Source organism: Eublepharis macularius, chromosome 18 (genome assembly GCF_028583425.1).
Source record: "Eublepharis macularius isolate TG4126 chromosome 18, MPM_Emac_v1.0, whole genome shotgun sequence".
In the NCBI taxonomy this organism is placed as follows: domain Eukaryota; kingdom Metazoa; phylum Chordata; class Lepidosauria; order Squamata; family Eublepharidae; genus Eublepharis; species Eublepharis macularius.
Window position 1 is genome coordinate 29,664,846 of NC_072807.1, and position 23,930 is coordinate 29,688,775.

At 44.3% G+C, this 23,930-nt stretch overlaps 1 protein-coding gene across 1 annotated transcript in view; it reads right to left on the reverse strand.

The window, feature by feature from the left end:
- The window catches only part of TMOD2 (tropomodulin 2), a 40,819-nt gene extending 17,267 nt beyond the window's left edge, over positions 1 to 23,552 (reverse strand). The window contains exons 1-3 of the mRNA XM_055002628.1: positions 23,476 to 23,552; positions 11,623 to 11,815; positions 9,144 to 9,300 (exon numbers count right to left, since the gene is read on the reverse strand). Of these exons, the coding sequence (XP_054858603.1) occupies positions 9,144 to 9,300; positions 11,623 to 11,748 (283 nt within the window). The 5' untranslated portion in view covers positions 11,749 to 11,815; positions 23,476 to 23,552. The remainder of the gene's footprint in view (positions 1 to 9,143; positions 9,301 to 11,622; positions 11,816 to 23,475) is intronic.
- Positions 23,553 to 23,930: the final 378 nt, after the last annotated feature.

The window sequence follows — 23,930 nt, forward strand, 5'->3', positions numbered from 1 at the left end:
ATGTTAGCATAATAATAATAATAACTGCACTTATATACCGACAGATTAGTGCCCTACTCAAAGCAGTGAACAAAGTATAAAATGGTCCCATAAAAGGAATTTGTGGCTTTGCCATGCGTACCTAACCCATTGGCCCAATCCGTTTGTAAACAATAGCTGTTGTGGGTACAGCACAACAATAGACACTTTTGTGATTAAACTATACATTTATAATAAAAGATCCAAGCAAAAACAGTTATCCAGGCCCATCTTGATTTGGAGCCTAACTGGCTGGAACTGAAGACAGTTCCTCTCTACGGACTCACATTGCAATTGCTGCAGAACTAGCGTAAAGCAAGCTGCTGAAATACAGCAAGACAAAACAATAGCCATTAAGCGTAAAGAATGAGGAAGATGGCCAGAGATCTATAGGCACTCCACGGAGGTGCCATTTCATGGATTAATTTGTGCAAAAAATTTCTCTAGATGTGACACCGTTTTTACTGATCCTGTTGCCTTTCAAAATAGCCATCCAAACATAGATAAAGCAAATGAAGCTTCTGCTGTTTATTTCTGTCAAATACTCCCGGAGCTAGAAAATGGGACTTGTGTAGTGAGCATTATACTTTTAAATTTAACTAGCCCTCCCCAGTGGAGCCATGCAGTTTGAGACCAGGTAGACCAATCTCACACCAAGTTCAGTATTGCTGCCTTCCAAGATACCACCGGGCCAACTACTTGACTACATCATTTCCCTTTTGTTTTACTTTAGTAAATGCACATTTTTATCTGCTGAGTAGATGTATTATGCACCAGTTATGTTTGGCCATGAACTTGAAGAACACACTGCCCAGCATCAGCCTTCACCCTCAAGACTGACAATTTCCATTTGAGCTTTGCATCTGTTATGGACATTGCAGAAAAGACCAGCGATCTTCATTGTACCTTAACTCATAAAAAAGCGTATTTCAATCAAGCATTAACTAAACCTATTGTTCTAGGGTTGCAATGACCTTCAGATGCAGGTGGACTGGCCCAGTTTCAAATTCTCTCAACTGTCTGGCAGCTTCTAACATGAAAAATGAAATACCTGGAGTATCGGCAGATATTTCAGACATTGCTCTAAAATTACTTTGTTCTTGTAGAGAAATGATTTAGTCACCTTAACCAGATGCCCCTCTAACTATTGTTCCTTTGAGTAACTCTCAGCTGTTCTATATTTTTGCTTTTCTACCGCTTCACCTTTCTGTTGTATTTATCATTTCCTCTTGTCATGGCCTTGATTACTGTTTTCACACACCAGACTCATCTTTAGCTCAGTACTGATTTCCTTAGTATAGCATGCCCAGTGCCTCCAAGTGTGTAAAAAAATTGTGCAGGGCCCTAATTTAGATTAGGATGGCACCATGGAGGAGGAGGGGTTAAACTCTTTCTTCCTGCACCATTTTACCAATCAGAAATGGCCCTTGGGAGCTGCTGTTTGCTCCACTGAGGCCAACATAGAGATACTGTAGATTCTGAAAATGTGAACAGATGTAGAAATAAAAGACTGGAGTTCACTGGACTAGGCTGAATTTCAAACCATACATTATGTTGAAATACATAATTGATCACCTTTTGGTTAACCCCCCAAACTCTAAACACATCTGCTGCTTTGAACTGGGGCATTTAACTTCCTATTTTCATGGACCCTTCTTGCTGGGATACCATAACTGGAAATACTGTGGATCAAACATGTACCTGCTGTGCTACTGAATCCATTTTGCCAGTTCTATTAAACAAGTTATTTCAGTAGCGTAACTGCAACGAGAGCCTTTAAGACTTAGAAAGAGGCACAGGTCAATGGCAGAGCATCTGATTTACAGCTACAAAATCCCAGGTTCAATTTCCACAGTCACAAATCAGTTTAAAAAGATCTCAGGTAGCAGGTGTTCGAAAAGACCCTAGTCTGCCTGAGATCCCAGAGAGCTGCTTGCCAGTTACAAAAGATAATGGATTAGAAGGACAAGTGACCTGACACGGTATGTGGCAGCTTCAAAATGAAAAGCTCAGAATCCCCATACCGTTTAGCTGCTTGTATTGTTTTTAGGGAAATGATTCAGCATTTGGAATTGGCAATAGCAAGACATCCCATGTGGCTTTATGTGTGCTGTAGGATGTCTCTCAGACAAGAAACATCTTTAAAAAAAGGACAGTGCCTTTACAAAATAACTTTACAGAAATTCTCAGTACAACCACCTTATAAAGTAGATCAGTTTGATGGTCCCAATATTATTTTTACTTTTTATCCTCCAAGGACCTATGGGCAGCATAAATGGCCCTCCTTTTTTTATCCCAACACCAACTCTTTGAGAAAGATTAGGTCAAGGATCCCAAAACTATTTGAGCCTGTGGGCAACTCTGGAATTCTGACACGGGGGATGGACGCAATGCCGCAACCACAAAATGGCTGCTGCAGGAGGTACAGCCAGTCACAAAATGGCTACCAAAGGAGCAGAGAGAGGGGTAAGAAGGTGTAGGAAACAGGCCTTACCTCGTGTCAGGAAAGGCATCGGTAGGCACTGTGTGTGGCAGCCAGGGTTAGGCTGAGAGAATGAGTGATTCAAGCTCACCTAGTAAGTTTTACAGCACAGTGGAGGTTAGAATCTAGTTCTTCTCAGTTCTAGTCCAACACTTTTAACTAAGTGCTAACCACACTGGCTCTGCAATCAGGTATTATATATAAGGAACCGAGGATGAGGTGTTACGCACCTTGTCTATGGCAACCTAGCGAGTTTGTGGCTGAGATGAGATCTGAACCAGAGATTTTCAAGCTCACATTCCTCACCACCATATTATATTACCTCTCTAGACACCCAGTTTCCTGAGGCCCTGGTTTTCAAAGTGTGAAATAATCCTTCCTAAGAAGATATGAGCAGTTGCTAGGAGAGATGTTAAATTCCTTCCTGATTCCACTGTCCCCTAGTAAGTTTTGGAATTCACGCCACCACATGCACACTCTCTCTCCCCCTCCTTCCTTCCTTGTTCCACAAAATAATTGAAACCATACAGCCAGCTACAACATATGCAGAGCACCACCCCAAGCAACTAAACGTTCCTTCTTTCTGCCAGCTAGTTGACGCTGGATAGTTCTTTTGTTCAAAAATTCCCTAGAGAAGCAATCCATTTCAGACAAAAGGCAAATGAACTGGTGTTGGAAAAAAATAACCAACTGCAGACTTTCCAGGAAGAATTAGAAGGACTGGGATTTAATGTCAAATCTCTGATGTTCTTTCCACTTCTCCTCCCCCTCCCCCATGAGTCACACCAAGCTTGGGCTTGATTCCAATGTAGGGTTTGGTGGGTTAGTGTGAGTGCAGTCACATTTATGCCACGTGAAGGGTCAAACTTTGTACTACACATACTCTGAAAGAATTCTCCCTCCCACTTCCTTCCCTGTTTCAGATCAGCCATACCTATTAGACTCCCCACTTTAAATACCAGCATGTCTTGGAAGAGAAGTAAGTATTACAAATTTGTTTTGCTGGCCCCTGCTGTTGTGCCTTTAATAGCACCTTGGTCTATAGACATTGTGTCGGATCCAGACTAACTTTGCAATTTCCACTGATTCCTTCTTCCCACTGCAGATCCCCTCCCCTCATGTTGATCCTCTGTGACCTAGGAGAAGCATTTTGTGACGATCTGTGGGTTGCGGTGGGAGCAGGAAGGCAGGAAAGTTCTGATGGAAAATTTAGTATGAATCCAATCTAATCCATCATCATCATCATACCGATTGATTTATATACCACCCTTCAGGACTACAAAGTGTGTTATTATCCTCACAACAATCACCCTGTGAGGTGAGTGGGGCTGAGAGAGCTCTAAGAGAGCTGTGACTGCCCCAAGGGCACCCAGCTGGCTTCAAGCGGAGGAGCGGGGAATCAAACCTGGTTCTGCAGATTAGAGTCCTGCCGCTCTTAACCAATACACCAAACTGGCTCATTACCTTATTATCTTATTAGCGGGTAATAAAGCACATCTCCGTACTGTGAAAATCCTCATCTCCTGATTTCTGAGAACCAAGCTGCAATTATGGGAAGAGAAGAAAAGCAGAATATTCTTCCCCCAGTCAGTTGAGGACAGTAACTGAAAGAGTGAGAAGATGTACCCTTCTACCACTGACTGTCAGAGCGGCAGAACACATCAAGAGGTATTAGCTACCCTGCATTAAATGGTCTAATGTATGAAGCCAGGAAAATACTGTGGAATAGGTTATTCCATGTGATTTTTTTTTTGGCATGCTGTGTTTCCAATGGATCCCATTCAGGGATCAACAGTAATAAATAATGGGCCCATTCTAGCTGAGCACTTTTAAGTCCCATCGTTTCTGCGGGAAAGATCAAAGAAAGTGCTGAAAGTACCAGGGGATTTGAACTACAACTGTAGTCTATTTTATTTACATAGCCCACACTCTTTACCATTAGTGGACGATAAGGGCACTTCGCATGAAAACAATGCAATAAAATATAATCCCCCGTTTTCATAGTAACATTTCCTTGTGCTTACTTCAAAGGTTAATCAAGATCAAAGCGAAAGCACTGCCAAAGGCCCATGAATTTTATATTCTTGCTTATTAATGCAGGTTTCTTTCACGATTAATCCACAAAATACGTTTGTGTGTGTGTGTATTCTCATAGAAGGGGCAAAGAGCAGCAGAGTAATGAAAAACCTCAGCTAACTGTTGATGCTCCTCGAGCCTGCTGATAAACAGTCAATTCTCATGTTGCCAAGTAGGCCCCCTCCCCTGCTTTAAAGCCTGCTATGAACTGTGTTAAAGTTTCCTGCGTTACTGTTTCACTGCTGCACAAAGACTGCTTTGCACGTGTGTGTTCTGATACACGTGTCAGTTTCCTGCCTGCGTGTCAATTGCCTTGCTGCTGCTATAGACTGTGTAGTTACTGACTCCATGTTTGGATAACTGCACAAAGGACTCTCTTTCTGGGCAGCCCTGCCCTGACCTGTATCTGGACTTCCAAGTGTGTGTTTGGACTGTGTTACAAGTGTGCCCCGTGCCTGCACTGCCATCTGCCACGGACCGTGCCTGTTCCCTGCTTTGGACTGTGTTTTAAAGTGTTGTTCCCGCTGCCTCCATGAAAGCCTGCCTCATATGGGCCCAAGCTGCTGCTAGCAGCCGGGCGCCAGCCGGGGGAAACCTCCAGCGAGCCTGGCTAGGCGCTCCCTGGTCAGTTCCCGCCTGGAGCCTCCCGCGAGCCGGTCGCCGAGCTTGCCCTCGCCACCGGGCAGCCTGCTATCCAGCCCCAGCTATGCCCAGCCGGCATCCATGTTCTCAGGCAGCCAGAAGATCCTGGGAAGAAGACTGCTTTGGGAAGCCATTTCGGCGAAGCGGGCACACCACGTCCGCAGCGAGAGCCCCTCGCCCCGCTCTGCATATCTTAGGAGCCGCCCCAGAGAAGGAACTAAGTGCCGACCATCCCAAGCACTTAGAGAATGCATCTCAAAGAAACCTCCGCATTCCAGAGCTGATGACATCAGGACAAGCCCTGTCCGCTGGAACATCCTTTCAGCCCACTTGGATTTCCCCCTCCCTCTTTTGTCCCCTCTTCCTGAGGTGTCACTTATCCCAATCTGATTACCAAAGTGGCCCATCTAAGCCATTCAGTAGCCCATTAGACCCTTTGTTTTAAACTGTGAGAACCACCAAGTACAGCACCAGCCCCAGGGTACGTTTTGGGGTATTTAAGCTGGTCTCCCAGACCACTCGGTGCCTCGGCCATTCCCTATCCAGACCTCCTTGCTGTCCGTCTGTGGTCCCAGTGCTGGCATTGGGCCACCCTCGCTGCCGTGTCTCTGCTTCGCTCCAGGATTGTGAGTATTTCCCTTACCATCGTTGGGAACCCGCTAATGCGAATGTCTCTGTATTTCCTACTCTGTATTTCTTAGACCTTGTGTGTTCCTTGTATGATTGTGCAAGCTAGGCTTACGCTACACTCAATACACGTGTTTGGAACTTATTCGTTGTCTGCCTCTTTTTCACTAGAGTGTCTGGGATCGGGACCTCCGTATACATAGGTTATGATCCTCGCTTAATATTAAAGTTACAGACTGCTGCAGCTAATTCCCCATTATAATAAAAGAGCAGTTCTGGTAACACTCAGTAGGGGTACATGACGAGCTCGTATCCTTTTTCACACATATCTTTTTCTTTTAATTGTATAGAGGCTCAGGAAAGTGTGCAGTCTCAGCTTGAAGTGCTTTATAGTAGCTGTCTGTGGATCACATATCCATGGACACAGAACGTTTCCATCACAGAATCATACCCTACACAAGATCCGAAAAACTCAAAGATGTCAGAGGGAGTGTGATTCTGACTATTGGTGGCCATGGATATATGAGAAGAGGCTACTGCTAAGTAAATTAAGGGTGCATGTTTACTAGGAAGGAGATCCTCTTGGGATCAGCAGTTACTTCTGAGTAAACATGGCTGTGCTCAGGTCATAGCATGGAATCTTCCTATCAAGTTCCACCTGAGAGCCTAGTTCCACTCTGAGCAACCTTCAGGCAAACACAGACTGAGCAGCTCTCAGGCTGCCTGCCCCCATTTTCGTGGACCCTGGCTGGCCTGCCTGATTGGGAACACCATCGCACCAGTCCTGAAAACTACGGCTTAGTTCCCATTTACAGGAAAGGCCCATCTATGCTTCTCGGTAGCCCTTTGACCAGTGTAACTGGCAGCGTATCGCTTCCAGTGATAATTGTGCATTTAAGCTTTCAAAATAATCATCCCACAGTTATTTACTCAACAGCGCCTGCCAAAGTAAAGGCTGGGTCAAAAACGCCACATCTCCGATGTACAGCCAGCCAACGCTCACGCCTGACCCTTACGCAACAATTAGAACATGTTGCCAGCTTCAAATTAGAAGGCTCATCTTGTAACAGCCCAGAGATTTCCCGCAGGGCTCATTTCTTTGAAGAGTGGGAGGGTCATCTCAGTAAGGCGAGGTTTATAGGAATCCAGTTTCAGAGGGCCTGAACTTAGATATGTGGCTCAAGCAGAAAAAGAAGGAACAAGCAGCGACCTATCATATCTGGAAGGCTGACAACAAGATTTGCAGGTTTAGCCAGCTGTGTTTGGAGGACAGTGACCTTTGTCCAGGGACTCGGATGGGAACCGTGTCCCCAGGATTCTGTATTATGCGACACCTCCATACAAGAGGGAGAATTATAGAGTGTTGGGATATAATAATTGTTATTAACAGGGGCACCATCTGAGGATGGGGGCTGCAGTTCAGGTGAAACATCTTGGAAATATGTACATCGCTGTCCAGTTCACTTATTCAGCACAGAGTGACCGTTGTTATATGTGATTAAATTGTGCCTATGGACGAGGAATGCATGCCAAAGGCCAACAGTGGAGAGAGAGAGAGAGGCCTGTTTGTTCTGTGTTAGTAACATTGCTGTGGTTATTCTGAGGTGTTATGCACGCACACGTGCACGTGCGCCCACACACACACACAATAAATATTCTTTAAAGAACACTGCTTTTTTGTTAATTAACCTTTAGTGTTTCCAGGAGCGTTCCTCTCCCCCCACAAAAATCTCTTAATTCCTACTGAAATATGACTCAGTATCTAATTAAGCATCTAAAGTTATTAGGTTCTCTATAACTAGTATTAAAAAAACCCTCACATTCAGGTTTATAATTGAAAAGGGTAAAACATAACAAGAGATGGGGAAAGGGAGAGAAAGCCAAGGAAAATGGGCTAAAGGGGAAACATTCAGTCTGGGGAAACAATCTTAAAGAGATGTTCAACCTTGTGTCTTCACATATAAAGATACTATATATTCTATTCAAAGACACCGGGGTCTGACAAGAGCCATGAAATGGCATACATGCATGCACAAAGGCACCCAGATCACCAGGAAAAATCTGAAAACAGAACACTTGTTCTTCAGTCTTCAAAATAAACCCCACAGTGATTTAGGTCTCTCTGGACAATTTGGAAAGTTGAAATTTGGTAAACACACTGATTACTAGAAACGGGAATTTTGATACTTAACATTCAAAATTTGGGAAGGAAGATCACTTACTAACAGAAGCTAGCATGGAGGAAGCTGAGCCATACATAGGAAGAAATGCTGGGCTGTGGGACCTCTGTTGCCTCTTGCCAAAGGGGACAAAGAACATATAGCCCTGCTGGCAGAATGCAAACCTCGTTCACTAGTGCATATATTACTTCATTTACTATGTCCATATGTTGGGGTGGTGGCTAGGATTAAGAGATTAACAAACATCCTGAAAGCAGTTTTTTGTCTTTCCTGAAGTGTTTTGTCCATGCCCAAGCCTGCACAACCCAATTAAACATGGCTTTTAACCCATATTTTGTGCCCTACAAAATAACTGACCCCTACAATTTTCAAATCCCAGGGAGGTAGCAAACAAGGCTGGCAGAGTCAAGGGTCCCAGACCTGATCTTGAGAAATACCCGGGGCTCATTTCGAGGGGGAACGCACAGGTATGCAGTTCCGGCAGTTCCCCAAAGAGGTCACATGTCAGGTGGCCCTGGCCACCTGACTCTCGGACATTTTGGGCCCACTTCATCCTGGACTGGGGCCGAAACGGCCCGGATCGGGCCTCTGACAGGTGGTGGATCACTCTTCTGTTCAGCAGCTGCCTGATCCTGACCATTCTGGGCCCCTTTTCAGCCATTTTCAGCCCCTTTTTGCCATTTTGGGCCCAATTTCGGCCCTGAATAGCTAGAATTGGGTCCAAAACAGCCAGGATAGGTGATATCAGGGGGTGTGGCACATGCAAATCAGTTATGCCAAAGACTCATTTCCGGTGATGGCAAGGGGTGTGACATATGCTAATGAGTTACGCTAATGAGTTCCTCCAGCTCTTTTTCTACGAAATGACCCCTGGAAATACCACAATAGGAGCTTAAGGGGAAAGCTAGGACAAAAAAAACTACTTTGGTGTTGTTGGCTTCTGAACTAGCGGGCAGACCACAAGCAAAACTAGCAATTTATCTGGATTTGCTTACACGAGTTGTATACAAAACACTATAATTTGGCTTTTGATCTTTCTTCGGCAGGCAGACAACTAGGATAAATTGCTTTGTTCACATGCCTCCTCATTTCAGGCATGCTTACAGATGAATGGTTACCTTTCTTTTCTCCCGTAAAAGGTACAAAGTCTTCCCTGTCCTTGTGCTCCAATGCTTGTTTCTCCAAGTAGGACAACAGCCGTTCCCGGTCAAAGGGTCCTGTAGCAGTTTTATCAGTCTGGTCCTTTTGTCGGAAGCCTGCTGGCAGAAGTGCATTCTATCAAAGCAGATGTAAGAGACAGAAACAGTCAGTGAATAAGGTGGTAACTATTTCCACACGACCCGCCATTTCATTCCCAGACCCCTACATGTTTGATGGGGAACAATCAGAGCAAAATGTAGTTGTCATGGGACTAATACAGTGACTTATCCTTGTTGGCCACCAGTGTCACTCCCATTATTCTCCTGGTTAAATAGTAAAGATCCCAGTAGCACCTTTAAGACTAACCAACTTTATTGTAGCATAAACTTTCGAGAATCACAGCTCTCTTCGTCAGATGCATGGAGGGTATAAGGAAACTGGCCCAGTTTTTTCATACCCTCCATGCATCTGACGAAGAGAGCTGTGATTCTCGAAAGCTTATGCTACAATAAAATTAGTTAGTCTTAAAGGTGCTACTGGGATCTTTACTATTTTGCAACTATCTCCTGGTAAAGTAACACCTAGTGATTCTCCTTCTCTTCCTCATACTTGGTGACCCACCTGCTTGTTGGGCCACTTGCTCTTTCCTTTTGAAACCTGAGCAGCAAGCCACACATATTCCTTGAGGTCACTTGGCCTCCTGTGATAACTCCAAGCTTCAGCAGAGAGAGACAGTGTCTCTATCCCCTGGGCAACTGGGCCATCTTGCCCCTGTTCCTTAGGGCCTCATCTTAGCCCAGAGCTGCCCCAGCAACCCTCGTTCTGAACCATTGGAAGGCCATTCAAGGTGCCTCCCAAGGCTGGGTTTCAGTAGTGCTATGGAGGGCTTCTCTCTGTCATGCCTCCTTTTTGCATTGGCTGGGAGAGGAATCCCTGATAGTGTCCTCCATGTGGTGAATGACCACCACTCAGTCCAAACACACTTCAGCCTGTACCACACGGAGCCTAGCCATCATGTTATGAATTGCAGTGCTTCTGCTTCCCGTTCTTGGTGGCAACTGGAGAAGGCATAGGAACTCGCAACAGGATGGCTTAGCTCCACTCAGCAAAATATACATCACTGGCAGCAGCGGGGCACAGGTGGGAGCATGTTTTAGGTGATAATTGTATCCCTATTGTATCCCTAACTTCCATTATTTTCAATGGAACCTCTTTCTGAATCACTGGCTCAGTGCAGACATCACAGTTTAGAACCTAAACCCTGGTGTGAGTTTCCAAATGTACAACCATGGTTTAGAGCTCCTTCTCTGCATTCTTCTTCCATCTGCTCAGCACTCTATAGAGTGACTCTGCAGACAGAACAGTGGGCCATCAGGCTCTAAGAAAGTTTTTTTTTCCCCTGAAGCTAGTCAGTGTAGACAACACAGGAATAAATAAATAAATGGCTTGACTCAGTTCTATGGCCATGGTGACCCATGCTCTATTACATCCAGGTTAGATTATTATAATGAGCTTTATGTGGAACTTCCTTTGAAAATGGTCCAAAACTTCAGCTTGTCCAAAATGCAGCAGCTAGAAAATTGTCAGGGATCATTTTGCTCCAGTGCTGAAAGATCAGCCCTGGCTACCCATTTGTTTCTAGGCATGGTTCAAAGTGCTGGTGCTTACCTTTAAAGCCCTAAATGGCTTGGGGCCAGGGTAGCGGAAGGATCACTTCCTCCCATATTGTCCAGCCCGCCAGTTAAGATCTTCCACAAAAGCCCTGCAGAGGTGTTCAGCGATGAGGCAGTGGTGACAGAAGTGGCACGTTGCTTGTGGAACAGTTATTTTAAGCTGACTGTGGTTTGTTATTATTATTTATATTTTATGTTGGGCTTTTTAAAATGCTGGACTGTAATTACTATATTTTAATGTTTTGTTTTTATTATTTTTATTTTGTAAGCTGCCTCGGGCAGGTTCCTGAAGAGGTGGCAGTCAAATGTTCTAAATAAATACATAAACATTGGGATGCTTTAGCTCACTGATGCAGCACATATATAAAGTCCTGGTTTCAGTCCTTGACAACTTTTGTTAAAAAGATCTCAGGTAGCAGCGCTGGAAAAGGCTCTCGCCTGAGAACTAGGAAGCTGAAATACTGGCCCCAAGACCCGAAGGGTCTCTTTCAGTATCAGGTAGCTTATATATTCCCAAGATCTGAGGATGGCTTCAGAGCTCTGTGTACTTTCTTCTCTCACTTTGTAGCAAGCAGAAAATGATGCAAAGCATACAATTTTTTTTTCAAATGTTTACAGTTTACTAGTTTTGAAACTCAGTTTTTCCAGGCACAAAATCCAGGTTATTTCAGGGCAGGTTATTTTCTTGTTAACGATAAATCTACACTATGACATTCTGTACGTGTCCCTTTGAGCCTTATGAAGATTTTAGCATGTGATTCTGCAACTTTTGTTTAATACATACCTCTGGATCCAGGTCATCAAGAACGCTTTCCAGCTGTTTTAGCTCATCCTCTGAGAGTTTGCTGAGAATTTCGTCTTCATTGATGTTTTTGTATTTCTCCAACTCTTTCCGGAATGGTACAGCCATGGCTCCTTCTAGACTGTGTCCCTGGAAGCTTGCTTGTCCACCATTCAGGAATCAGTCTTCTGAATCCCTGTTAAAAATGAGAAGTTGACTTTTCTCTCTGTTGCTGTTTACTCAAGTTAGAAAAATGGCTTGTTGGAGACTGTTCCACATTTTAAAAATATGAGCTTTATTTATTTCAGGGCTAAGAAAGAAATCGCTCCAGGGCTAAATATGTTACTGCTCAGGCCCAGAAGTTCAGCTGCAAGGCAGACCCTTAGAAAGTAGAGAGATGGATTAGAGATGTTATGCAGCATTTAACAAAAATAAAAAGAACAATAACTTAGCCAAAAAAGTGGGAGAGTGGCCATAGAAACCTTGAGGTGGCACTGCTTCTCCCCCTGCCCTCCAAATTTGGTTCCTGCTCACCTAGCTCAAAAACTGTAGAGCTAGCACAGTAGGGAAATTTGCTGGGAGTGTCTTATCTAACCATAGAATAGAGCAAGATAACAAAGGTTCACAAGTTCATCTATGCTAGGCATTCCAGGGTGGGTAGGCCGCATGGTATAGCCCAATCTCGTCAGATCTCAGAAGCTAAGCAGGGTTGGTACTTGGATGAGAGACTACCAGGGAAGATTGAAGTTGCTCCTCACAGACCTTGAAAACCCCATGAGATGGAACTTCATGGGTTGCCATTAGTCAGTCACGACGACAGCATATAGGCATTCCATCTAGAAATTCTGCCAAAAATATTTGTCTAGAGAAAAAACATAGCAGGCAGCGCAACTAAGAGCAGACAAGATGTTCTGCTTCTTGAAGGCTAAAACTCAACAGGTGCATTATAAAGTGCACCAACATAACAGAAAATCAGCCTTCCAGCTAGGGTTGCCAGCCTCCAGGTAGTGGCTGGAGATCTCCTGGAATTACAACTGGTCTCCAGGCCACAGAGATCAGTTCACCTGGAGAAAATGGATACTTTGGGGAGTGGACTCTATGGAATTATGCCATGCCAAGGTCCTTTCCCTCCTCAAACCCCACTTTCTCCAGGTTTCTCCAGGTTTCACCGCCCAGATCTCCAGGAATTTCCCAAGTTGGAGCTGGCAACCCTACTTCCAGCATGGAAGTAAATCAACTTTCCCTCATTCAGTTCAGAAATCTGACACAAGGGTATTCAAAATTGCCCTTTTATTCCCCACACATGCACACCAAAAGTTGGAGTCGTAGATTAGCTGGAAAGCACTTTAAGTGGCATATTCATTCTAGAGGCTTTTGCATGCTCTCCCTCCAGATCAGCAGACGGAAGTAATTAAAAGAGGAGAGTCCAAATCTTAGTTTGTGAACCCTGTGCAAAAAACAACAGCCGAAGAGAATTAATATAATCCTTTGCCATTTTGTGCTGCTAAACACCAGCATTAGCGTTACAAAAGCTGACTTGATCCATATTAGAGCCAAAGCTACCCTTGTGAGCACTAAAGGGTTTTTATTATTATTATTATTTTAAAGAGAAATGTGCTGAAATATATTAAAATGGCTAACAGCCGAGCTGGGAGATGGGAATGCACATCTGGACAAAATCTTCAGGAAGCCCTCTTTTTTAAAAAATCCCAATAATCGATATGTTTCCATATAATATAATTAAATGCTAGACTACTAGAGAGCAGTCCCTGCTGGGGCTAAAAGGCTTTAGAGAAGATTATGGCTTTTCAGAAACATATTAAACCGTTTGTACGCTTTCATTGCACTTTAATAACATTTCCAGATAAGTCAAAACAAGCTTGACTCAAAGATGTGGGGAACCAGGGCATGCACAACTGAAGAACTCCCAGGCTGCAGGGCTCGGTCTCATTGCAAGTAATTTCATAAATGAAAGCCCTGTTATGACAAGCAAGGTCTGTGTGGAGGGAAGGGTTACCAACCTCCAGGTGCAACATGGAGTTCTCCTGGAATTACAACTGATCTCCAGACAACTTTCAGAGGGCAAAATCTATGATATCACACCCTCGTTGAGTTCCCTCCCCTCCCCAAACTCTACCTTCCACAGGCACCATCCCCAAATTTCCAAAGCCGTAGTTGGCAACGCTAGCGCAGGGAGGCTTAGACAGGGGTCTCAGTCATGCAGTTGCTGTAGGCCCAAGGGGACGTTGCATCCCCCGAGGAACTCCTCTCGCTCAGGAGTGGTCAGAGCATCAGCCATTGTCAATTGGGTTTGCCCCCATTACTATGTTCTTCTATCTTTATTTCCCAGCAACACCATCAACCCCATCTGTGTGGACAGGAAGGTGCAGAATTTTGGGCTTCCCTGTCTACAGCAGTGCCATTTTCTTTCCCTCTCTTTGCCTGTCCCATTTGCCCCAACCTCCCTCAGGAGGTTTGATGTTGTCTTTTTTTAAAAAAGTAGCTGATAAAAGTTTTAAAACACTATAGTGATAAAACTACAGATTTTTTTTAAAAAGCAGCAAAAAGCCTTCCAGCAGCATGAAGAGGAAGAACTAGTGGACACAAAGGGGTACCCAAAAAAATATTGACTGTTCTGTTGCTGCTGCAAATGCCTCTGTAATTGCAGCAACCGCGAGGGAATCCTTCGCTGTGTGGATGCAGCCTTGGTCATAGAATTGGGGCAGAGAAAAGGAAAGGGAAGAAAATGAGAGGGCTGTGAAAGGCTAAGCAACAACAAAGGTGCAGGAGCAATGGAGGAAAGCGGAGTCAAGACAACTAGTAGTGATGCAAGAGAAATATGGGTGGGGGGGACATAGTTGGGAATAAGCAGGTAGAGGGCGGAGGAGTTTTCTTCGGTTATATTCACACTACGCCCTGATCTGCAAAGTATTTATTTAGTTCATTGCCATCCTGTCTTTCTTCCACACTACTCAAGGTGTCCTACATAAGGTCCCCAGGTGGTTTCCCCTCCACACACTGACTTGAGAAGGCCCACGCTTGCTTTGCTCCAGCAAGGCTGCAGCATGGGGCACTCCAGACCGTAGCTTGGAAGACATCACTCTTGCAGCCTACGACCCTCTTTTATATGAAATAAAGGATCACCCAAAGCTTAGTCATACATTTTTTTAAAAAAGCGGTCACCTATAGCAGGTTGTCCTAGATGGTCATAGTGACCAATGTTTCCTGCAAGATACATTTTTAAGCAGCATCATTTAAAGGCTTCTACAAACAAGGCTGCTGAGAGCCATTGTAAGACCCCAAACAAAGATTTCTTCTCCCCTCCCCAAACTATAGGTTTGCCAGCTCCACATTGGGAAATTCCTAAAGATTTTGAGGGTAGGACCTGGAGAGGGCAGGGTTTATGGAGAGGAGGGATGTCAGTGGGGTATAATGCCATAGAGGCCACTCACCATCCAAAGCAGCCATTTTCTCCAGGAGAACTGATCTCTATGGCTTGGAGGTCAATTGTAATTCTGGGAGATCTCCAGGCACTACCTGGAGGCTGGCAAACCTTCCCCCACATTCAGAAGAATGCACAGAATATTCTTCATTAGAACAAACAGCAGCAGCATATCTCCCCAGTGGTGCCTTTCAGGATGGCCCACCCTTCTGGAATTTTGTACTCCTATTCCTTACAGGCTAGCAGCAACCCCTCCCCCAAAACTATGCCACATAAAATCCAAAATTCGTAAATACACTCAGGCATTTGTCAGTGACATTGTGTACCCCACAAGTTATCCTTAGAATAACTATTTCTGTTCAGAAAGAACCTCTGTTTCAAACAGCAACAAAATACATGGGTAAGCAAGGTCACAGTCTTGAAGTTAGTTGTACTAGTCATCTCCCCCCACCCCCACCCCCACAGAGATAATAAGGGAACACAGACTGGTTTTATTGAAATGGTGACATCTGCACACACCCTTTTAAAAATGCAGCTAACAAGAATGATAATTCACATAATTTCCCCACTTCTTCAGTCTAATGGTCACAGACTACTTAAAAGCAAACCACTTCCTGGACCTCTTAAAAATCTGGTCACCCATAAACAGTCTCTCTCTGTGGCAACAAGTAGCGTTAAGTGACAGCCATAATGATGGGTGCTGATGAACGATGACAAGAGTTTAATCTTGCCTCTGATGTTGCCACACAGGTGGCAATTAGTGTCAAACACAGGGTAGTATCAAATGAGGAAGCCAATTCCTTATTTCACAAAGCCTATGTGCTAACCAATCTTCCTGACTTTCTTTTGCAGCCTTCTACCAAAGGACTCCAGATAGCATTTTAGAGAGGAAGACTAGGTTAAGGCAGTTAGTCCTGTTCACAAGCTACATGAGCCCTGTTCACAAGTTACAGTGAATGCATGTACAATCCATGTGCGGTGCAGACATATTTCTTTGTATGTTGAGTAATTCTTACACTGCATTCAATGCCCATATGGCAGAACGTTCATGGGGGGAAAGAAGGAGGCGATTAGCATTCAGTTCTTTGAGAAGAAAGGGCAGGGAGAAGCAGAGATCACCCTGCAGTAGAAAAACCCACAGCCACTCCTGTTTGCAAGTATGTCTGTACGTAACCTTATTTGCTCAAAATCACCTAGATTCATTGCTGAGCATGGTCTGAAGGCACATATCAGCCTGACCCTCCAGACTAGCTGCCACAACACACTGTCACCTAAAACATGCTACAGTCTTTCAGCAGGTCCTGTTCCAATGACTTTAGAAGAATAAGGGACCTTGGAAAGAAGCTCAGTCCATCTAGATGAGGCTAGTCAGACTATGGTGGACTCAGGCTTACGGGATTAATTATCCATTAAGGACATAAGAATGGTCTACCTACTCCAGCATTCTGCTTCTAATGGTGGTCTACATGCCTCCAGGAGAAGGCACTAATAGCATGGAGGTCAACAACCCTTCCCTGTTTGTCCCCCAAAAGTAGTGTAAGGTGTGGGTTGGTCTGAGATGGGAGGGAAGAAGGTCTATCTGGCCGAAAAATTCAACAAATCCAGTACAGAGATGGGTACTACTTAAAAACTAGTAGAGAAGTCATGTTAGTTGATTGTAGGAGAAAACAAGGGCCCAGAGGCACCTCAAAAAGAATTAGGGTCCACTTTTTGAACAGTCTAAAATTACTGAGTCAATTCGCCAGTCAAATATAGTCAAATACTATCCAACAAGACTCACAGATATAAAGCTTCAAATGTTGTTTAACATTAAATTAGACACATAAAACACACCATTTAAAAAAAAAACAGATAATGATGATGATAATTCACACAATTCCCCCAGCTCTTTTACAGAACTATGGAAGGTTTTTTTAAAAAAAAGGAGTAGAAGTAAATTTTATTGAAATAAGTAGAACTTAATTCTGATTAAACACAGATAGGAGCAGAATGTAAATATGCTTGTAATCATAGGTGAGAGATGTATGTTGCTAAGTCTTCGCTGTGTATATGTGTTTGTGTTTGTTTTTATAAACCTTTATTCTCGCCTTTGCTGTCAGATGTCATAATTAAAAATCACCTAATCTGCCTGGTCTACTAGAGAGCTTTTGCCTTTCATGCTTTGCTTGCGAGTTCTCCTGAGGGATCTGGTTGATCATTTTGGAAGACAGAATGCTGAGACAGATGAATTCTTGGACTGAACCTGCTGGATTCTGCTTGTCTGTGTGTGTGTGTGTGTGCGCGTGTGCGTGTGTAAAATGTAGGGTTTTTAATAAAAACTTTAAAACCTGTCCTGAAATTTGTTTCTTCAAAAACTCAGTAAATGACACTCAGCTCTCCACAAACAAATGTTTTCTGCCTTCCACTCTTTACGCACACATCTTTCATAAATTTGACTGTTATTTAATGTATTGATTTCCTTTATTTATAGTCCGCCTTTTTCACTGAGACTCAAGGCAGATTATATGGTATAAAACAACACAATCAAACACCATGATAGCATGAGATATCTAACAAACACTGCGATAGGACTAGGGATTACAAAAATTAGAAACAATGAAAAAAGTTTCAGAGATGATATGTCAAACAAAGAAGAGAAATTCTTTCTTTATTGAAAACATTTATATGCCACCTTTCCACCCAAACAGGGGTCCCAAGGTAGAAAATTACAGAATTAGAACACAATGGTGCATTCATTATATATTTTGCTCCTATTCTTTCCTAGGTGTTTTCTCAGACATACTTTGAACATTCTTTGGCCTCTTACAATATTTTACTGTGATGTTTAATTTTGGCCATGGTTAAATATTGACAAATATTAAGCATTCAATTCACAATATTTAAAAATTCAGTCAACTGGACCTGAGTTCTAAGCAAATGTTGTGCAGGTCACCTTTTTAGGAGTGGAGGAGATGGGAGTTGAACCCGGAAACAAGTGTGTACAAAGCTTTTCACCCCTGAGCTCGGAATCCTCTCCAATGTGAAATAGGACCACCGCCTCAAAATGACTGGAGATTACACGGCTTAACATTCTGCAGATCTTCTGCTGTGAGCATCATTTCTCATATTTTCTTTTAAATGTGCACCAAACATTAGAAGGGGGGGGAATGCCTCTTGGTATGTTTGGCTGCTCATTCTAAAAGCTTCTTGCTTCCTCCTGCAATGCTGGTGTGACTTTTTCCTCTCGCCTTGTCCTTTTCCATTCTTGCGCTCCTTTCTGGCATGCTTCTTTTGGCATGCACATCTGGCAGTCTGCATTTCTCTTGATCTGCTGGTTACACAACTACAGCCTAGCTGGGGGGGGGGGGAGGCAGAATTGTCATCTGTTAGGGATGCTTGGGTGGAGAGAACCCTGTCTCAGTGTGGGAGGGAAGCTGGACTCTGACAACTGGACTCCTTTCAATCCCCCCCCCCCATCACCATTCATCCATTTTAAATAGATCCTCTGATTTTTTAAAACATTACATCACTGTGTTCTTCTTGGAAGAGATAAGAGGGTGGTACTGAATATACAGATTCCTCCCTCCCCCAGCATTTGAGAGAGAACCATCGGCCACAATCTCTCCCCCGAGTCCGCAGCTATACACAGATGGTGAAAAGGCGCAGAGTGGAATTCCTAAAGGGGCAAACCTTAACCCTAAAGGGGGTTGCCTTTTGCAGCAAAAGCTATTAAAAGGCTCCTCCGGCACCGTAAAGGCTAACAGCTTCTTTGTGACGGAAACGTCTGCTAAAGAAGACATCAATCCCAACAAGAAGAGTAATAGTAATAATAGTAATCGCGATACGGCAGCTATCAATTTAGCCCCGTTTCCACTCCCTTTGCATCTCCGCCTCCGTTTCGGTGCAAAGCTCCCGAAAAGGCCCTGCGGACCCTCAGGCAGGCGCACATCGGCTGCCCTACCCAGGCAGCCAGCAGCGGATGCTCGGCGAGACGGAGCATCCTGCCGTTTCCGTGGCAGCCGCTTCTGCCAGGCGAGAGCGCAGGGTGCTCCTCTGCGGCCACAGTCGGGCAGGGCTGGAGAGGGAAAGCGAGGCACCGAGCGCGGGGGGTGGACCGCACCGTGGCCCGGCTCGCCCTGTAGCGGGCTGGGGGGCGGGGAGGGGGGAGATGCTCTCGGGCATCCTGCAGAGAGGAAGGCGGCCAGCGTGCGCGCATCTTGCACAGGGAGGGGCGGTCTCGGGCTTACCCGGATCGGCTGCGTATCTGCCTGCCTGTCCTCCAAATACCAGCTGGGGGTACGCACGAGGTAGCTGTCCAGCCGTCTCTCTGTGCCTCCCTCCCTTCGATTCAGCCTTCCCCAAAACAGAGGGCTGTCAACAGGCAGGTCGCTCTCCAGCCGAGCGGTTGCGCAGCCTCAATCCCATCTCTGAATGCTGAGCACGATGGGACTCGTAGTCCCAGGCTGCACAGAGGCGCCCAAGGACTCTGGGGCCAGAGGGTGTTCCCTTTCCAGCGGCATCCTCCTCTGCTTCCTAGCAAGCGGGCATCTTCAATAGCTGCTCCCAGACAGAACGTCTCCATCATCTCTATGCCTAGAAAAGCTGCATCTGTTGAATTTTTGCCCAGCATGCCTAAGGTGAAGGGGTGGGGGGACGCTAAGGGATCGTATTTCATCCAGTATTTAGGTTAAAAAGCATATCTTATTGGAAGGGTTGCAAGTAACGTTTGAATTGTTGCTAATGTTGATTAGCTCAAATTCTTTTCAGCGTAAGCATTTATAATGCCTTTTCTGAAATGGTGCCTGCCTATCCAAAGCAAAGAAAGAATGATGGGGTCTAGAAATGCAACCGACTTGCTGAACATAAGCAGCTGAAGGTTTAGTCCATCCTGCTTGGATAGAAGGACCATTCCCCCCGAACCTTGTGATATTCTGCCTTGAATTTCATAACAGACAATGGAATCCAAATTACATAGATAAATGCAGATTAATTAACTGATAATGTAGAAGGAAATTCTTATAGTTGAACGATGTTTGGGGCATATGAAGTTGCTGACTTAAACTGAGTCAGACCATTGGTCCATCTGTCTACTGTGACTGGCAATGCCTTTCTGAGATTTCAGGCAGAGAAGGATTTTCCCAGAATCTGCTATGCGCGTGATTGGACCTAGGGTCTTCTGCACACAAGGCACGTATGCTGCCACTCAGACACACCCCACCTCCAGTCTTGAAATTTATTTTTCTAATATGTTACAAATATTATCCAGGTCCAGTAGCACCTTAAGAGACCAAGAGTGATTCCGCACATGTCAGATAATGCACTTCCAATCCTCTTTATAGAGCATTTGGAACGGATTTTTTTGTGTGCGGAACAAAAAATCCACCTCAAACGATAAAGTGCATTGAAAGTGCATTATCCAACGTGTGCGGAATCAGCCAATGTAGATTTCCAGGATGTGAGCTTTCAAGAGTCAAAGCTCTGTTGGTCAGAAAGCTCATACTATGGAAATCTAGTTGGTCTCTAAAGTGCTACTAAACCCAGATCTTACTCTTCTACTACAGCTAACACAGCTAGCCACCTGAAAGTGTTATTCATTTCACAATCAGTTTGTTTGCTTGAGAGCAATTTCTCATAAAATAAATGAGGTCTATAATATGAACAATTCCATTCAAACAGCATAATAAGATAGCCTTTGAATCATGTGATTGGCCCATCCAATTATTTCTCTCCAAAACCCTTCTGTAAGGGGGCACATCTGAAGTATATGCTTGAAAACCCCCAGCAGCCATTCCATTTCTTAGCTGGAGCCACACGTAAAACCAGATTGGTAGGCATCAAAGCAATCCTCCCCTATCATTTATGTATAACGAACCATGAATTCATTTAATTAAACAGTGTGCATCTTTATAGCATCACATTATAAATGACTTAATTATGAGGAAGATATTGAAATATAACATCTAAGATTTATGGTAAGATATTCATCTAATTTCGGTCATCATTAGGGAGGGTGTTCCCGCACCTTGGTCTTCAAATGTGCTTTGTGCGCCCAGTTCATGTATAGTACTGACATGCATATCTTTTTTACTTTTTTGCTTTTAAAGACTTTTATGCTGCTACTTGACCACGAGGCTCCCAGGCCACTGAACAATGTGTGTGTGTGTGTGTGCGCGCGCGCGCATGCTCGTGCGTGCTGTAAAGTCACAACCAACTTATGGCAACCTCAGCAAGGGCCTTTCAAGGCAAGTGAGAGGCAGAGATGGTTTGCCAGTACCTTCCTCTGCAGAGTCTTCCTTAGGGGTTGCCCATCCAAGTACCAACTGTGTTTAGCTTCTGAGATCTGATGAGATCAGGTTATACCATGCAGCCTTCCCTCCCTGAACAATACATATAAAACACAAAATGTAATCAATCCAAACAGAATTAAGATAGCAGCATGAAAAAGAAAACAATAACTGAGATTAAAACAGGTTATAAATTCAAGAGCATAGGGTAAGAAAGAAAATAATGCAAATGAATGAAATCCCTGGGTAAACAAGAATGATTTAACCCTGTGCTTCTGAGGCTAAGAAGATCAGCAGCCAGGCAGCCTGCTGAGCGGAGGGCATTGCCTCTGGGAGGAACCACCCTGAGAATGGCTCTGTCTCTAGTAGCCACCCACATAATATCCTGTTGGTATAGACAGAAGATTCTCAGCAGACGGCCCAGCTTGCCAGGCAGGGACATGCTTTTGTTTTTTTTAACTGCATTCATTAATTTAAATATTTTTATCCTCCTCTTGCCATGACAACATGTTCAAGGCAGCTGTCCAGCATGCAGTTCAGACAAGCAACTCCAGGGACTGCTCAGGGGTCAAATCTAACAGTGCAATCCTAGGCAGAGTTACTCCAGGCTAAACCCACAATGGACTTAGACTGTGTTTAGGATTGCAGTATAAATGTAGGACACAGGGCTGTTGGCTTATAATGCTGAGTATCACACAATGGTCATTTCCCTAAATGTACTTTGAACAAGTACCTCCCCGCCAAAAGGTTGTAACAAAATGATGCTCCATAAATCAGAAGATTAATATTTGCATCTGTAAGCGTTCAATGCTAAGTGGTGGCTGATGCCCCCTGGTGGTGCTCAAAACCCCACCAGGCCCAGTCTTCCCCTCCCACTCACTCCAGCTCCCTCTGCCATTCAGATTTATCAGAACAGGAACCTACTTTTTAATATATTTGTCTATTTTCTGGACAGGGAATCAGCATGTCATGGTGTTCAGTTACAGCCATTGCCACACATTGATCTGTGCCTTTCCCTTTGTGAAGAGTTATGAATTAGCAGCAACCTGGCTGGAGGGAAGCCCCTGGGAGTGGTTGTTAGAGCTGCTGTGCTATCATGTGATACTTTGCTGTGGGGAGCTCATAGGATCACAGTTGGAGGACTAGTAGGACTAGTCAGTTGGAGGACTAGTAGGACTAGCCAGGCTTCCTATCAGGCAGCATGTTGTGCTTGTATGTTTTATATTTACACTTTCACTTTTAGCCTTTAAAATAAATCTATTGCTGGATAACGGGCATGTAATTTGCTATTGGCTGTTCAAGAGAATGCTCCCAGTTCTCTGCGGAAATTGCCTGTAAAAAGGAAACTCGTGTTCAGTTAAGGCAAATCGAGCCACTCCGGACCGTATCCCATTCTCTTCTTGTCTGGACTGTCCACCCACATTCTCAGTCTTCTTTGCATCTGATGAAGAGAACTGTGATTCTCGAAAGCTTATGCTACAATAAAGTTGGTTAGTCTTAAAGGTGCTACTGGACTCTTTTTGATTTTGCTACTACAGACTAACACGGCTAACTCCTCTGCATCTAGTCTTCTTTGCAACTCTGAAGAATTAAGAGAAAAGGGAAACAACCAATGACTCCACCAATACAGGCGGTTTCCCCTAATTACACCCATACCCCAAAGTATTTTTCCCACAAAACCCCTGAGATGTTAAGTCGCTACATTATTTATCTTTGTAGTCGGGAAAACAAGCCTAGTGCTTAACGCCCCCCCCTTTTCCAGGAAAAGGTGGTGCAGTTCACACCATCAATGTTTAAAGCCCCACTTTTGGGTCTGGGTGTGGTCTCCAACAGCTGGTTGAGATTATTTTGTTTGTTTGTTTGTTTATTGACTTATGCCCCAGCACCTCCTAGCATATTGCCCTTGAAGTCTCCTTTTCATGCCAAGTCTAAAACAGTGATCATGATAAACCTCTTAAAGACCTGCCATGAATCAATAAATCTGGCAGTTAATTTTTTTTTCATTTAACAGCCATAGGAACTCCACTCAATTACGGAAGGCTAGAATGGAGCAAGCACCCTCAGAGCCCTACAGGTGAGACCTGCAGGTCAGAAAGACTCACTCTCCTTCCTTTTTCAAACAGAGCCCCTTTCCTGCTAGAAAATCTGTACCTGAGTAAGAGCAGGTCTGCAGCAGATCTGTTGACCACAGAAGGCTACATGTCCAGCAGCAGGCAAGAGACCTGTTAGCCATGAAATCTCCTCATGAGTAAGCACCCTCCTTCTGCTGCGTCAGAGGAAGAAAGTAAACGAAAACTCCCACTGCAATGACTTGGGTGTGCCCAAAGTGCTCTTTGCCCCATGGCCCTACTTATTAAAAAGAAGATGCCCACATCACCACCCAGAGCCAAGCTTAATATCTTGAAGCCTGGTACAAAGTTTGTAACTTGGCCTCTCCTCCCCGATCCTATCTTTACAATGTCATGAGTCTTGAAAGAAAAAAAAAGTTTTATTTTGGATATGTAATAAATGGACCACGAAGGCATGTAGCCCTCTTCTTGGGGCCATGGCATTCATTTCCCTCTGGAGCCTTTCTTTACTGTCACCCCATGTCTGAGCCCTGCCAC